The sequence below is a fragment of the Podarcis bocagei genome (assembly GCF_964188305.1).
Source record: "Podarcis bocagei genome assembly, chromosome: 12".
Lineage (NCBI taxonomy): Eukaryota > Metazoa > Chordata > Lepidosauria > Squamata > Lacertidae > Podarcis > Podarcis bocagei.
In genome coordinates this window covers 37,877,136-37,892,215 of record NC_138137.1, presented here as the reverse complement: position 1 = coordinate 37,892,215, position 15,080 = coordinate 37,877,136, and the positions used below count along the sequence as shown (strand labels likewise).

The window sequence follows — 15,080 nt, the reverse complement described above, 5'->3', positions numbered from 1 at the left end:
TTTTCTCCTACATGGGGTGATTTGTGACCATGGAAGGAAATTAAACCCTTCCTCCATGCCTAGTTCCTCTAGCATAATCACTCTTCTGATCCCCATTCCAACTGTAATCAAGCATTTGTACATGTACAAATGTATACTCTTCCCATGACCACGTGGGTACCCCAACTTTCTTTGCTTTTCATTTGCTGAATTCTAGATTGTGACATCCTTGGAAAAGAGATCTGTCCCTCAGTTCTTTGTAAAGCTTTGTGCATGCTGATGGTGGCATACAATTCAACATATATTGTTGTATGGGCATAAAAGCTCATAATGGAGAAGATCCCTCATACCCCCACAATGTGAATCTCACTTTGACATTCATTGGTTGTTTTAAGTTTGCAACAATATTGTTGGGAAATGAATGCTGCCATGCCAACTCCAGGGGGAAGATCTAATCATCATTAAACACTGCAAAGAAAAGGTCACTTCTGACACTATAGGCATATTGTGTATTATCACAGCCATGGAAATAATAATGCCGAGGAACTGAGGGTTCAAACAAATAGCATGAAATATGACTTTCCAGTGTATGATGAAAAGAAAATCATTTGCAAAAATGTTTCAGGTGCCAGCTGAAACATTTATTACAAACAGAGTTCCTTTATGGAGCAAGAGGTACAATTATATTGATGTTTCTTTGCTTAGCCACAGGAAAGTACATACAATATGAAAAAGGCATAGTAAATACTAGGTTAGGCAACCCTTTCAGCAATAAAGACTCTGGAGGTGATTTTTGCCCACATATGATCAAATCACTCTTCTAAACATAAAGGCTAGAAACTTAACATAAAAATGGAAAGCTGGAATTGTTAGAAGCAGTTAAGCCACACAGAACAATGCTATAAGCCGCTTGTCTCCTATGGACATTCCCAGCTCTTCTGATTGCATCTCTTTCCTTTTGGATTGCATATACAGGCTATGGTTTCAGCACCTGGGCCTTTGCTTCTGCTGCTAGCTCACCCCTTAATTTTTTATGGAGCAATTACCCAGCTTCAGCTGGCAACTTAGATTGCTCACAGGGGTGTTGTGACAAAGGCTTGAATGTTTAGTCTTGACCCTGTGGAATTATTCACTCAGTGAAATGTCTGATTGGTGACTGGCTCGGCTTGTTACCAGGTACCAATGTGATATGGCTTCTCTTTGCCACCTGAGAAACAAGTGTGCAACTTCCCTGCACTCTGAGAAAGCAACAATTAAGAAGAGGCTGCTTTGCAAAACGGTGTTATAACTGCATTATAGAACAGTTTTCAGCATTAGGGATTTAACCAATTTAGATATTCATAACAGGACTCTAATTAGATTTAGAACTTGCCCTGTGTTGCATGGGATGGGATGATAAGGTTTGTGAATGCAGATAAATTCCCTGTGCTGAAGTGACAACGTACCTTTCCCATTTCCAAGTGTGTGGTCTTTTGGAGGCCTGAGGCTTTGAGGTGAGCTGGTTCCTATAACCCAGTCAAAGTTATCCGCTAGGGAATTCTGCCAACCACACAAACCATTTTCAAAAGTGCAGGAGGTCCCACATTCTCTCTCATCAGTATTATCTCCACAGTCATCCTCAAAATTGCAGCTTTGTTCTGGTCTATAACACTTGCCATTGAGACATTCCAAATAACCATGTGAGCAAGAGCCTGGAAAAAATATACACACAAACAGAAAGAGAAGAGAGAAGGATTTTGATGACAATGTATTCCATTTGTTTCTAGCCAGACTTAATTGCTGGCGTTTTCTTTTACTGCAGAGTGAGGCGTTGAACCACATCAGTGATTTACAAAGTGCACAACAGGAAGTTCTGGATTACTCAATGAAGTGATCAGTAAGCTTTTTTGAATTATGGCTTACTACCACCACTGATTGAAGCTTCCTCTACAACTCTCACAGGGAGGGTTAAATAAATGTGCTCTATGGGTGTGCTCGGTTCACACATAAACCTGAGGTTCAAAATGCTGACTAACATCCAGAATGGACTGAATGATCCGCTATATTCAGGAGTTCATTGACTGATATGTAGATGCTATTTAGCATGAAGTTTAAAAACCATTATCACATTTGAAATTTTTTGAATGCCATTATTAGCAAAAATGAATTAAGGTAAGAGGAGGGAGGCAGAACAATCATACTTTAACTCTTTCTGAAATCGTTTAGCTGGAAGATAGTCCTTTTGGAGTATCTGGAGCTCAGACTAAGCTACAAAAGAAGAAGAAGAAGAAGTATACCTTGCCAAAGAAGTCTCCATGAAAATGTAAGTGAATGGCATGTGCCGGGGGGGGGGGGTGCGATTCAGGAATAACTTTACACATTAATAGGCACACTGAGCAAAATGAAATTACATAAACTATTTATGCACGTGCTTGCACTCTCTGGTGGAGTTCTAAACCTACCGATCAAGAAGAAAAGCCTTTTAAAACCACATGCACTGAATTCAAGCAAACATGTGAGGACTGGGATGCTGCTGTTTTGTTTCATTTTTAAAGGGAAAATGAAAGAAACTAACTGTCACAGAGATATTCACACCAAGTAATAAGGAGAGCCAACCAAGGGGATGATAAGGAAAGTCACAACAATTTCTTTTAAAGATAGTACAAAATAATTTTAATAACTAGTTTTAAAAATTGCACTTCTATCCTACAACACACTGGCCCCAAACTAGACAGAACTAGGCAATTAAGAGAACAATCCTGTACCCGCTTTTTGGAGAAAAAGCTCTGCTGACTTCAGAAGGACTGACGTCTTGGTAGATATATACAGAATGTTGTTTTCAGTGTTTCCGCACTAATAAGAACTGAATGGGCATAATCCAAAGAAAGCTGAGTTTTTTTAAACCCTATTGATGCCATAGAACCATAGGATTAAAAGAGACCCTGAGGGTCATGTAGTTCAAACCCCTGGAATGCAGGAATCTCAACATGTGGTTCCCCCATCCAGTTTGAAACCATACTGGACCCTGCTTAGCTTTGCAAATGTGCTAGCAGTTTTATTGCTGCACCACCAGGAGGGTGCAGTTGGAACAATTTTTATTGAAATACATGGGTTGTACAACATAATCCTATGAATGTTTACTTGGAGGTATTATCCCACTGTATCCAGTAGGACTCATTCCTGAGAAAGTGTGTTTAGGGTGCAGCCTTGCAGTGCAATTCTACAGCATTGCTTGCTTCAAAATATTCACAGTATTATCTGTTGGTAAAACAGAAGTCATAAAAGTGGTCTGGCTATTTAATGGACAGGAGAGACTCCTTGAAAGGGGTCAATATGTTTTTCCACAGCAATGATCACAGTAGCTGTTAGCAAGTGGACTTTTTGTTCTTACAGCGCAGGCACATTGACCATAATAGACTCCAAGGAGATGTTAGTGTTTCTAAGATAAAATCCATGAACTGAGGAGGATTTACAACAAATAATGATAATGACTACACAGAAACTTTTAGAATCAATGTAGTAAAAAACACACACAAAACTTTTTGAAAACGAGAATGTTTTATATCATGGTGCTGGACAGAGTTTGCTTGGCCACATGGTATTCATGTCCTGGCCACATCCATAGTAGGCTAATGCAATGGGCTATACTTGCGGATGCCTTGGAAGAATACTTGGAAGCAAAGTAAAAGCCAGACTTCACGCTGCCGGGATCACGCTGCCGGGGGCAGTGCACTCCCCCACCCCCCTCTTCCTCTGCCAGTGCCCTGTGAAACTGGCTATTAGTAACAGCTAATAATAGTTTCATCTTTGAAAGGTAGCAGAAGTCATCAATAGCCATTCCCAGCTGTAAAAAAATGTTTCTAAGGCACATGATGGCCCACATGATACAAGAATCGTTGGAGCAGAATAGACCATGCCAGCCACACAGGTAGAACCAACCTTCTCCTGCCTTTTGGAGGTAGGAAGAAAGTTCTATTACCAGACTATTCCTTCAGTAATTTTACTTTACCTACCAAACCACTCAAGCTACAAGAGTAAACCTTGGGATTAATCCAGATTTAAGAATTACTAAATGGGTGTAATCTGTTTTCACCATCTGAGATAAAATTTTAATCAGTGGTTTGGAAAACCAAAATTTGGGGTTGTATTCTGCTGTACTTGAATTGGTGGGTTGAAACCAAACACCGGATTATGGACTAGTCTAAAATGACTCATGAAAAGGAACAGCATTGTAAAATCAGTTTCACTTAGTAGGAAAGCAGGGTTCTTTGAAACTATTCAACACTGGGACAGAAGATTCATTGAAAATGGCATGAGCACAAACAGAGTCTGTCCCTGTATTGCATCATATGGTTGTAAACACGACTATCAGAATTTCAAATAAGGCATTTTGCTAATGGTGTCCACAGCAGGACTTGCAGATCATTTCTGTCTTGTGGAATGCAATTTACTGCTAACATTTGCACAGCAACATTTCGACTTCTATAGCTGGCAGTCTTTTTCCCCCTTTGACAAAACATGTATATTATAGTTAGTATGTATTGAGAGGCTTCAAGATAACTATACCAAGGCAAATGGGATGAATAGCATTATAAACCCCCAGTTTACACTGATATTTGTGAAGTGGAAACAATAACAAGGTCACTGATAGAGGTTATCAGGAGAAGTGGAAGTATAAAGTACAAATATTTAAGCTTGCACAGAAGAGTCATGTTTTTCAGAAGGTGAAAGGTCTTCTCATGTAAACTCTGACAGATCTGGATATTGTAAGTTATTGTTAAAGAGATTGGGGGCAGGTGGACAAAAATGCTTTTGAAGAGTTTTCTACTCTCGCATTAAATTCTATTCATCCCACAATCTTTATTCCTAGAAGTGAACTGGGTCATATATTCTGTCTTGCAGCTCCGTTGTGAACAGACACAGCATGCTAAAGTATGTTCTCTTAGCAATACATGCCTGTTTGTTCAGAGAATATGCCTAAAAAGTTCTGCTTCCCCTCATTATTTCTCACCAAGAATCTGACCCAGCATCCGTGAGTTTTGTTGCAGTTGTCAATAAGCTAGCATTCGTTGAGCATCCAGCCTGGGTCTAATTCTATTATTCTGATTCATCTTCCCTCTCCCTATATTACAAAATAAACACATAGATAAAATAAAATCACTTGATCCAATGTCCATGTCTGTTTTATAACAGTGTAAACAAAATAGTTGTGTGACTATCCAAGCACGGTTTTTATCTGCTGTTATTACTGTTGGTTTGCTTTAGTGTATTGTATTTTAACTTTTGCCAGTAGGGCCAATTTGCTAGTTGGCCAATTGGCATGGAGATGGCAAAGGGCTGCAGTTGGGAAGAGGTGGCATAATAGGGTATTTGAAAACACACCACATCCTTCGGACGGTATGGCTGCCAATTCTGCTAGAGGAGAATCCCTAAGACACAGAGAAAGCAGCAAACTAAGCCAACCTGTGTGAAGAAGGTGATAAAGATTTGCGTCGAACAATCTTCCAAGAGAGAATCCATGGACATGAAAGAACAGAGATGGAGTTGCTACTGAAGGCAGAAGGTAACAGGAAGCTTGGAGGTTGTTGTGTCAGCTGACCAACGTATTTCAGGAAGCTTGGGAGCAGGGATGGGACCACTGCTGGGATCTGATGATGTTAGCCTGGCTGTTATTATTTTTATGGTATTTTTTTTAATAAAAAAATACTGTTCTGTCAGTTGTAGATTTTTCAAATGTCTAATTTACATGTGACTTGAGGGATGTGATTTTGATGGTGCTGTTTTGCTAATAATTTTCTGACTGTGAGCCAGTTTGGGAGGACATTTAGTTCTGAAAAACAGCATCTAAGCTGAAAATAGATAGATGATAGATGGATAGAGATTTCCCTCAGTAGGACTGCATCCTGCCTTACTTGATCTCTGCCTGAACTAACCCTCCCCTGACTAGAAATCAGTCTAGATGAGACCATTGCCTGGGACAGAACACTTAACAATTTTTTTAAAAAAGACAATAGTGTAAAATTAACAAGAAATCCATAATATTTTTTTTAAAAAAATACAAAAAAACTATGGTGAGAAATAAATTTACTGAGAAGGACCAGACATGCACACCAGGATATAGAACCAGGCGCTGAAGAACGCAAAGAGCTCCAGAGACATTCAAAATACTATTTTCTTTGCCAAGTGCCTAAAACGACCATGGAAGATGCAAGAGGAACCTTTTTTGGGAGGAAGTTTTATAAGTTGGGTGCCACTACTGAGATGGCCCTAGCTCAAGCCTCTATGTACTGTAACTATGACGGCACAAGCATTTGGAGCAGAGCCTCTGAGGAGGGTCTTAGTGTGTTCGGGAGGTTCAGGATAGGATAGGTTTATATAATTGTTTTCTCATGATCTTTTCTTCTCCCTCTACTGCTTACACGGCTTCCTTCCTTGCTGTAAACACCTTGCAGGACATATTTGCTTATAGTTCTCTATACATCTTTTTCAGTTCATAAGATACCATGTACACTGATGGTGTCTTAATAGTAGAATCATAGAACTACAGAGTTGAAAGGGACCACGAGGGTCATCTAGTCCAACCCCCTGCAATGCTGGAATGTTCCACCCAATGTGAAGCTTGAACCCACAGCCATGAAATTAAGAGTCTCGTGCTGTGCTGACTGAGCTGTCCATGTTCTAGTAGTACTAATAGGAGTAGTAGTTAAGTATTCAAAGTCATAAGTATCCTCTACATAGATTTTGGAGAGTTAATCATTTTCAAAAATAATGGAGGGTAGCACCAGTTTCCAAAACCAACAAACAATTATGCTATTTGTGTTTACATTACATATAATACATAAAATAATTAATTACATACAATACTCTAAAATTAATTGTGCTTGGCTTTTTTGAGCATAATGTAATAGCTGTAACTCTTAATCAGAAGAAAGATCCTGTAGGAGACGTGAGATGAAAATTGTCTTAAACGAAAAGGTGCGCTATACTTGAAATGTCCGAGGCATGATTAAGTTTTTGAAGTGCTTCAGTAAACAGATGGAGGGTGTTTCAGCTTGGGGGTCATCTCAATTTATTGAACTTAATTATTCACAACCTTGTCATTATACTGTTCAAATAAAGAACTCAGTCAATGCTGAATGGCTGGCAAACTTTATTTCTGGGAGCTAGAAAAAAAAACCTCAGCGCTATTTTTTTTTAAGCTGAGTTTTGTTGTCAGTGCAGTTTCCTATACTATAACATGCTGTGCTCAGCATAATAAAGATCAAAGAGATATGAGTCTTTAGTGCAGCTAATCCCATTGTCTCTGGATCTCCACAATTCCAGCAAAAGTTCCATTAAAAGCACTGACCTTGAAACTTTTGAGTACCAAATTGTGGCAGGTGAACAAGAACGGGACAAAAGAAGTGATTAATGAGCTTCCTGCACAATTGTGTTAATCTGAAAGTGTTTAGAGAATATATATATATTCATACACACACTCACATATGACTAAAACCTTGGATATTCTATAAAAGGAAATGGGTCCCACATGAATGTTTGTAAGGCTTTAACATCCCTGGCATGATGATAAGAAATGAAAAGCTTTCACTGTCCGAAAGAATTGATTTAGAATTTCCAACCATCCCAAGAGTCTCCCAACTGCTTACAAACTGCCAGGTGAGCGTGGCCATGAAGCTTTTGTTTTATTTTTAAAATAAAGCACAGAACTTTGGTTCAGTCTCCAAAGCAACAAGGGCGCTTTAAAAAATATATGTCTACAACAAGAATAATAAATTTTCTTAATTCCCAGTGTAGTTTAACACCATATCGGTATCATATGCTAAACAAAAGGCCAATGGAGATGGAACATAATACACCTCCCTGTCAAGCACACCCATATCTCCAGGCTTCAGTAATTCCCTGTAATAATAAATGCCTTGTCAAAGGGGGCAGTAAATTGCAAGAAATATGTCTGACAATCACCATCAATTTTATTGCTTTCAGGCTCCAATTCTAAAGCACACTCACTTAAATATTAGGTTGTGCTGGAAGGGAAATAATGTTTCTCTTCAGGATCAGGGAACGTTCCGGATAAGTATGGGGATGTGGTCTAGGGTTCAATGGGAAAGGGAATCAGGTAGGAGCACCTAATCCAAGTGGCGCTCAACAACGCCCCGGGTGTCCTGGTTTTTATTTTTTTGAAATATGGCAACCCTAACAGTAGCGAAGAGGGGATGGGAAAGTCTCCTTGCGCAAACCTCTTTCTGCTCACAGTTCTCAGAAACTGTGGCGGTATCTTTAGCTACTTTGATATGCATTTTAAACCATAAATGCAACATCATTAAAAATAGACTTTTGCACTTAAAATTGTAAACAAGACTTTTAGAACATGCCCCCAAGAGCAACCTTATGCATTGATATGGGTATATATAACTAAGATTGTTCTGTTTCCTGAAGCACAGACTCATCAGTACTAAAGTAAAGAGTTCCATCAGGAGAAGTCAATAAATTAAAGGCTTTGACTTCAACTATGGGCTGCAAAGCGTGTTCTCCCTAGCAGAGAGCACGTGTTGCGGTTGGGAACAGGCCACCCTCCAGTGACTAGGCAAATTTAGTTGAATCCCGACCATTTAAATGGTTAAACTGGGTTGCTGGGGTGTTTTGATTGTTGCCAATTCGGAGGAGGGGTCAGAGTCTATATATACAGGGGCCAGACGTTGGCACGGCCTCTTGGCCGTTTTGCATCGGATCACATGGAGCACTGGGACAATCTTCTCATTGTCTGGTTACATTTCTTTATTTCTTTATTTCCCCTTTCTTTTAATCCTCTCTAGTCCCTTAAATAATTTAATTCCCCCCTTTTCCTGTTCAATTTCCCACCCCACCCCTTACCCTGCCCTGTAGGAAGATTCTCCCTGTATCTGTGGCTTGCCTTTCCCAATAGTGAGAGAGCCCCCGTTAGGGGCTTTCTTTCGCAAAAAGGTTTCCCCCATTTCTCTTGTTGAAATTGTGGGGCTAGTCAGGGCTGTTCCCAGCTTAGCTGATATCACTTTCGTTTATAGTATCCCCGAAGGTTGGCTTTATGGCTCCCTGTGCCTCCAAGGACTATGAGCACTCTGTATATGCTCTTGAACTATGCTGTTTCTGAACAAGTTTATTTTCTTTAAGTTTGTTTTGCCCTGATAGAGGCGACTGCCATTTTGAGATGAGCCATTGTGGCTTAGTGGCTAAAGTGCAGGACTAGGACCTGGGAGTTCATATCCCCCTCTTAGCCATTGTTATAACAAAACAAAACAAACTGCTCCTTATGGGCTATTCTGTTGCTGGGCAGTTCGGCCCATTTGTGATAAAAGAACTTTGGGTTTCTTGAAGGGGTGCTTCCCTCTAAAAGGGCAAGCAGGGGTACCTGGACAAGCTGTGGGCTACCTCAACTCTGCTATTTCACTGGAAACATTTATGCCTGGCCTAGCAGGTGATCCTAGGGCTTTGCCCTAGAATTTGATGGCCTGGAAGCGTTTCCGGCCTGAATAGTGTCCCCATGTGGTCCATGAAGCATTGGTTTCACTGGGTCAGCGCATAGTGCCGGTAATGCCTAGGTTGCAGGATTGGTCCCTGTATGGGACAGCTGCATGCTCCCCCATTGCTATACCTGGACACTTAAGTCCTTTTGGTGGTTACCTCACTGCGAGGGATGTAATGGGCGCCATGTTTGCAATATGCAACTGGGAGAAAGCACCTTTGCGTGCCCGCATTGCAGTTTGCTCTGTGCGTTGCAGAGCACGGCGCTGCACGGGCTGCAATTGCATTGCATTGCTAGGAGATTTGCAGTTGCATTGCACGGAGGGTGTGTAGTTGCATTGCACGGAGTGTGTTGTTGCATTGCACGGAGTGTGTAGTTGCATTGCACGGAGTTTGTTGTTGCATTGAACAGAGGGTGTGCAGTGCACGGAGTGTGTAGTTGCATTGCATGGAGTGTAGTTGCATTGCATGAAGGGTGTGTGCATTGCAGGGAGTGTGTAGTTGCATTGCATGGAGTGCGTGTGCATTGCAGGGAGTGTGTAGTTGCATTGCATGGAGTGCGTGTGCATTGCATGGAGGGTGTAGTTGTATTGCACAGAGTGTTTTTTGTTTTGCTTTGGTTTTTTGCATTGCACAGAGTGTGTGTGCATTGCACGGAGTATGTAGTTGCATTGAACAGAGGGTGCAGTGCACGGAGTGTGTAGTTGCATTGCATGGAGTGTAGTTGCATTGCATGAAAGGTGTGTGCATTGCAGAGAGTGTGTTTTGCATTTCACGGAGTGTGTAGTTGCATTGCACAGAGGTTTTGTGGGTGCATTGCACGGAGTGTGTAGTTGCATTGCACAGAGCGTGCTTTTGCATTGCACGGAGTGTGTAGTTGCATTGCATGGAGAGTGTGTGCACTGCACGGAGTGTGTGTTGTTGGTTTTTTTTTTGTTTTTGTTTTTTTGCATTGCACAGAGTGTGTGTCTGAAAAGGAAGCTGGCTTGGCGGCAGCTTGGTTGGGACTTCTTTAGGGGTTCTGGCCAGCGTCGGCCCTGTAAATTTACATATCATGATGGCTGCACAAGATGCCCCCTGCCCAAGCGGGGGCTGGAAGCTGGCAAGCAATAGCTCAATACCTTTTGCCCATATTCCCATTTTATTTAGGGATCCAGTTGGATATCGTTGCTAAAACATACCACTTGGCTATGGAGAAGCTGTCTGCCTTGAAGGAAGTTATTTTGTAATACTTCCTCTGTAGCAAGTGATGCTTCACCAGATCCGATCTTGCTGGGTCACTTAACTAATCTTCCCACTAGGCCAGGCTGCCTAGATTTCACCCCTCCCATATCCAAGAATCTCCTGAGGAGTCTGCTGATTCTCCAGAGAGGAGGAGGCGTGTTCTGGTCTCTACTTATTCTGCTCCAGCACCAAGTCAGTCAGTCAGTGTCGGAGAGGGAGAGAGACTGAGTGTTAGAGATCATGTGTAGAGATAAGGTTGCTGCTAAGGGCAGCTGCAGATACTCAGTGCAGTGCAGCATTTATTTATGCTTAGACCTATTAAGCTCTGTATATAGTTTGTATAGTTGTAGATAGAATAAAGAAGATATTCTACAGAGCTGCTCTCTGAGTTGTTTATATACTCAGACTCTGCTGTACTCTGCTGTGCGACGACTGTCTTTTTGTTGGAGTGAATCCGGTGCTCACAACTCTAAGCTGTGAGTCCACAGCACTTTGACCTGTTCATGTGCAGAAGGTGGTCTCTGGAAGTGCTACCCAGCTCGCCTAGCCCAGTTGGGGCTGAAGTGGATGAGTCCAGTTGGTGGCACTGGCTCAAGGGCGATGCTGACAGAGGTCCCCTTACCTTTGTGTATGCCTACCAAATGTGGTGAAGGCAGATATCAGGCGATGGTAGCAATTCCTGAATGTATGCAATAGTAGTTCGCCATGGCAGGATACCTTGAACCCGCTCAGGGATTTTCAGGTTCATGCTGGTGCTGCTGGATCTTTGCCCTTTGGTTTTTATTTCAAGGGCTGCTGGTGTGCAAAGCTATGGCCTCAAGCCTGGTGTGGTGAGGCAATCATGTGACATAACTTTTCTTGAGTTTTCCCCATTGTAGTAGCAGTTCACATGTGGCCCGAGGAGTTCAGTGACCATCGGATCTGCTTTTGGTCTGATAACCAGGTGGTGGTGAGCGTCTTGGCAAAACAGTCCTCATGCTGTAGCACAGTCTCTGCCCCTCCGCTCATGCTTTCGAGCTGCGCCACTTAAGGTTTAATATTGTGCTTTCTACTCTCCAAATTACGCTGACACTATCCGATTTTCAGATGAAGCGCTTCAGATCCTGGGCTCCAGACTCGGCTATTGCCAGACTTTTCCAGTCTTGTGGCATTTTGACAACAATTAGTAATTTCAGAGAGCGGCAGATTCCATTTCCCCTTCTGCTTTACCTCTTATGGGAAGGCCTGGATGGATTTCTTAGCCTTAAGCTGGCAGTTCTTGGCCATTCGGAAGAATTTGCCCCCATCCTCTGAGCAGATCCTGCAGTATTTGGTCCACCTGCTGCAGATTGGGCATGCGGTTATAACTATCCGAATTCAGTCCGCTGCAATGTCGGTTTCATTGAAGCTTTAATTTTTCAGAGACCCTTGTATAAAGTTTGCAGTGCGCAGGGCCTTGGAAGGTTGGAATAGGCTCCAACCTCATAGGACAGTGGGCAGGAAGTCGGTCAATTTTTACCTATGCAGTATCTGCAACAAGTTAAAACTTGTCTGCGGGTTAAAGATCAAGGTGAGACTCCTTTCAGTAGTCCATTGCATTTTCGCACTGAGGGTTGGGGAAATGGTTGTTGGAGCCAGCACGGGGCCGAGATTCTGGAGGCTTATTGCTTCAGGACTTTTCCTTATCCTTTGGAGCTTGTCATTAGAGCTGGTAACTCTAAAACAGACTTAGTGGGCAGGAGTGCCACAATCAGGCTTCCCGCCACAGGTGAGGAGGGCCCTTGCCCGGTTATGGATAACAGAATATTTGGCTTTTTATTCCCTGGGGGCTGGCCCGCTCCTAGTGCATGAAAATGGGTTCCCGTTAGCCCGGCATCAATGTGCTTACGTCGTGCACCAGTTATTAGAGCCTGCGGCTTGCTTACCGCTGAACACTCCTCATTCCTTACGATTAGGTGCTGCTGCAAAGGCTGCACATTGGGGGCCTGTCAGTAGACAGGATTGTGAATACGGGTCATTGGAAGTCTGACGCTGACAAGGATTATATCAGGAAGTGTCACAGTGATGTCTGTGCTGATGCTTGTCTGTTGTTTCCTTTTTTCATAGGAGCAGCTGTGCACATTTGGGCCACAGCATTGTACACTAGGCTGGCAAGCATGTTGACGGGTTTGGACTGGGGCGTCATCTCAGTCTTCCTGCCCATGTGAACATATACTGGATGTCCAGATGGGGAATGCTTTGGGAGGAGATCCTTCCTTTGGTGCGGTCGAGTGTGACCTGTGCAGGTCCTCCCGCAGTGCTGGTGGTACAGCTGGGCGAGAATGTTTGCTGTCTTCCTCCAGCATAAGTTTGCATTCCTGCATGCAAGAGGGCTTGGATTGAGTTGATGGCAGCTCTCCCTGGACTCAAAATAATTTAAGGCATTGGTTCAAGGTGGTCTGGAGGGGGGGTTGGAGCACCTGTCCCCTCCAATGCGCAAAGATGTTCCATTAAGGGAATCCAAGGATTTGCCATGCTTTTGTCGCCCCCTTTTGAGGGGTAGGGCCATGCAAGAGCCCCTGGGAGCATTTGGGGTGAGCTTGAGTCTGATCCTGGTTCATTCCTCCCCCATGCTGTTTATTGGAACTGACGATATGGCGGGGCCCAGTCGTCAGTGCTGCCCTGCTGAGGTCAGGTGCAGCTAGTCGGGAACCAATGCCTAGACAAACTACCACCGAGCAGGCCAGAAAGCATGTTAATAAGGCGGTGGATAATAGAATAAAATAAATAAAGTAAATAAAATAACAAATAAAATAAAATAGGTCCTTGCTTTAGGTGGTTCTGTAATATTGCACCCTCCTAATTTTCTTCAAGGCTATTGCCCTCTTTAGGGCAGATGGGGTGCATCTTTCCCCTATGGGGAACGACACCTGGCGGGATGCGATTGCCTTGGGATTCATTACTCCCCCACAATGTTTGCTGGTACTGACGATATGGTGGGGCCCAGTCGTCAGTGCTGCCCTGCTGAGGTCAGGTGCAGCTAGTCGGGAACCAATGCCTAGACAAACGTACCACCAAGAAGGCCGGAAAGCATGTTAATAAGGCAGTGGAAATAAAATACAGGTCGTTGGAAATCGAATGCATTCAAAGATTATGTTCGTTAACATTATTGGTGTCTTACAATTTTTGCTTGTTTCATCTTATTTATCAGGTTTAGCGGTGACCCGTGTTTGGATTGTGGGGCACAGTATCGTCCATTGGGCTGGCGTCGCAGCACGGCAATCTGGATTGGGTCCAGATTTCGGCTTTCCTCCACATATTCGCTTGTCTTGGCTGTCCAGACGTGGGATGTGCTGGTCGGAGTTCCTGCCAAGTATCCGGAGGCAGTTGCTCTTGGAGGGGCCGCCAGCTGCTATTGTGGTGCAGCTTGGTGAGAACGACCTGGTGCCCATGGACTGTTTGTCACTACGTGCTGCAATTTTGGGTGACCTGGAGACGCTGCGTGCAATGGTGCCGACAGCGAAAATTTTTTGGTCAAAGCTTTTGCAACGCTGCGTTTGGAAGGGCAGTCGTTGCCCGGCTGCCACTGAAAGGGCCCGAAAACGCATCAATTCTGCTGTGGTCAAAAAAGTTTTGGAGCTGGTGGCGATGCAATTTCCCACCCCGAGATTCTTTTTGAGAGGCCATCCTTTTTCCAAGCTGATGGCATGCACCTTTCCGCTTCAGGGAATGAGGCTTGGATTGGTGCGGTGGTGACCAAGCTGAGGTCTTGGTTGGGGCTGTGAGTGGTTTGGCGGTGAGCTGAGGGCTCCATGGCGGTTAGGCACTGGTTAAATTGGTGCTTGGAGGGGTAAGTGCCTACCCCTCCAAATGATGCGAATGGGAATTCCGTTAAAGGAAATCCAGGGGCTTGCCATTCTTTCGTCCTTGTCCCCGGAGTCGGACTTGGGCCGTGCAAGCCCCAACGGAACATGAGGGTGAGAGGTGTGGGTCTGTGTCCCAGCTTCATCTCTCACCCAATACTTGTTTCCCACGCTGGCTTCCGCTGGTATCCGGAAGGCCAGCTCTGTCCCTGAGGGCAAGGACAGATAGTCGGAACCAGTGCCTAAGCAACCACTCACATTTTTGTATTTGAATAAAGTTGTGGCCAAAATTATGCCAAAAACCTTAAACAAAAATTGATGTGTGAAGTGTGAATTATTGGGGGGCTACTGTGACTCAACACGCAAAGCGTGTTCTCCCTAGCAGAGAGCACGTGTTGCGGTTGGGAACAGGCCACCCTCCAGTGACTAGGCAAATTTAGTTGAATCCCGACCATTTAAATGGTTAAACTGGGTTGCTGGGGTGTTTTGATTGTTGCCAATTCGGAGGAGGGGTCAGAGTCTATATATACAGGGGCCAGACGTTGGCACGGCCTCTTGGCCGTTTTGCATCGGATCACC

At 43.6% G+C, this 15,080-nt stretch overlaps 1 protein-coding gene across 1 annotated transcript in view; it reads right to left on the bottom strand.

Moving 5' to 3' along the window:
• MALRD1 (MAM and LDL receptor class A domain containing 1) overlaps window positions 1-15,080 on the bottom strand; it is a 233,336-nt gene that overhangs the window by 128,656 nt on the left and 89,600 nt on the right. The window contains exon 28 of the mRNA XM_081163119.1: window positions 1,425-1,670. Within this exon, the coding sequence (XP_081019245.1) occupies window positions 1,425-1,670 (246 nt within the window). The remainder of the gene's footprint in view (window positions 1-1,424; window positions 1,671-15,080) is intronic.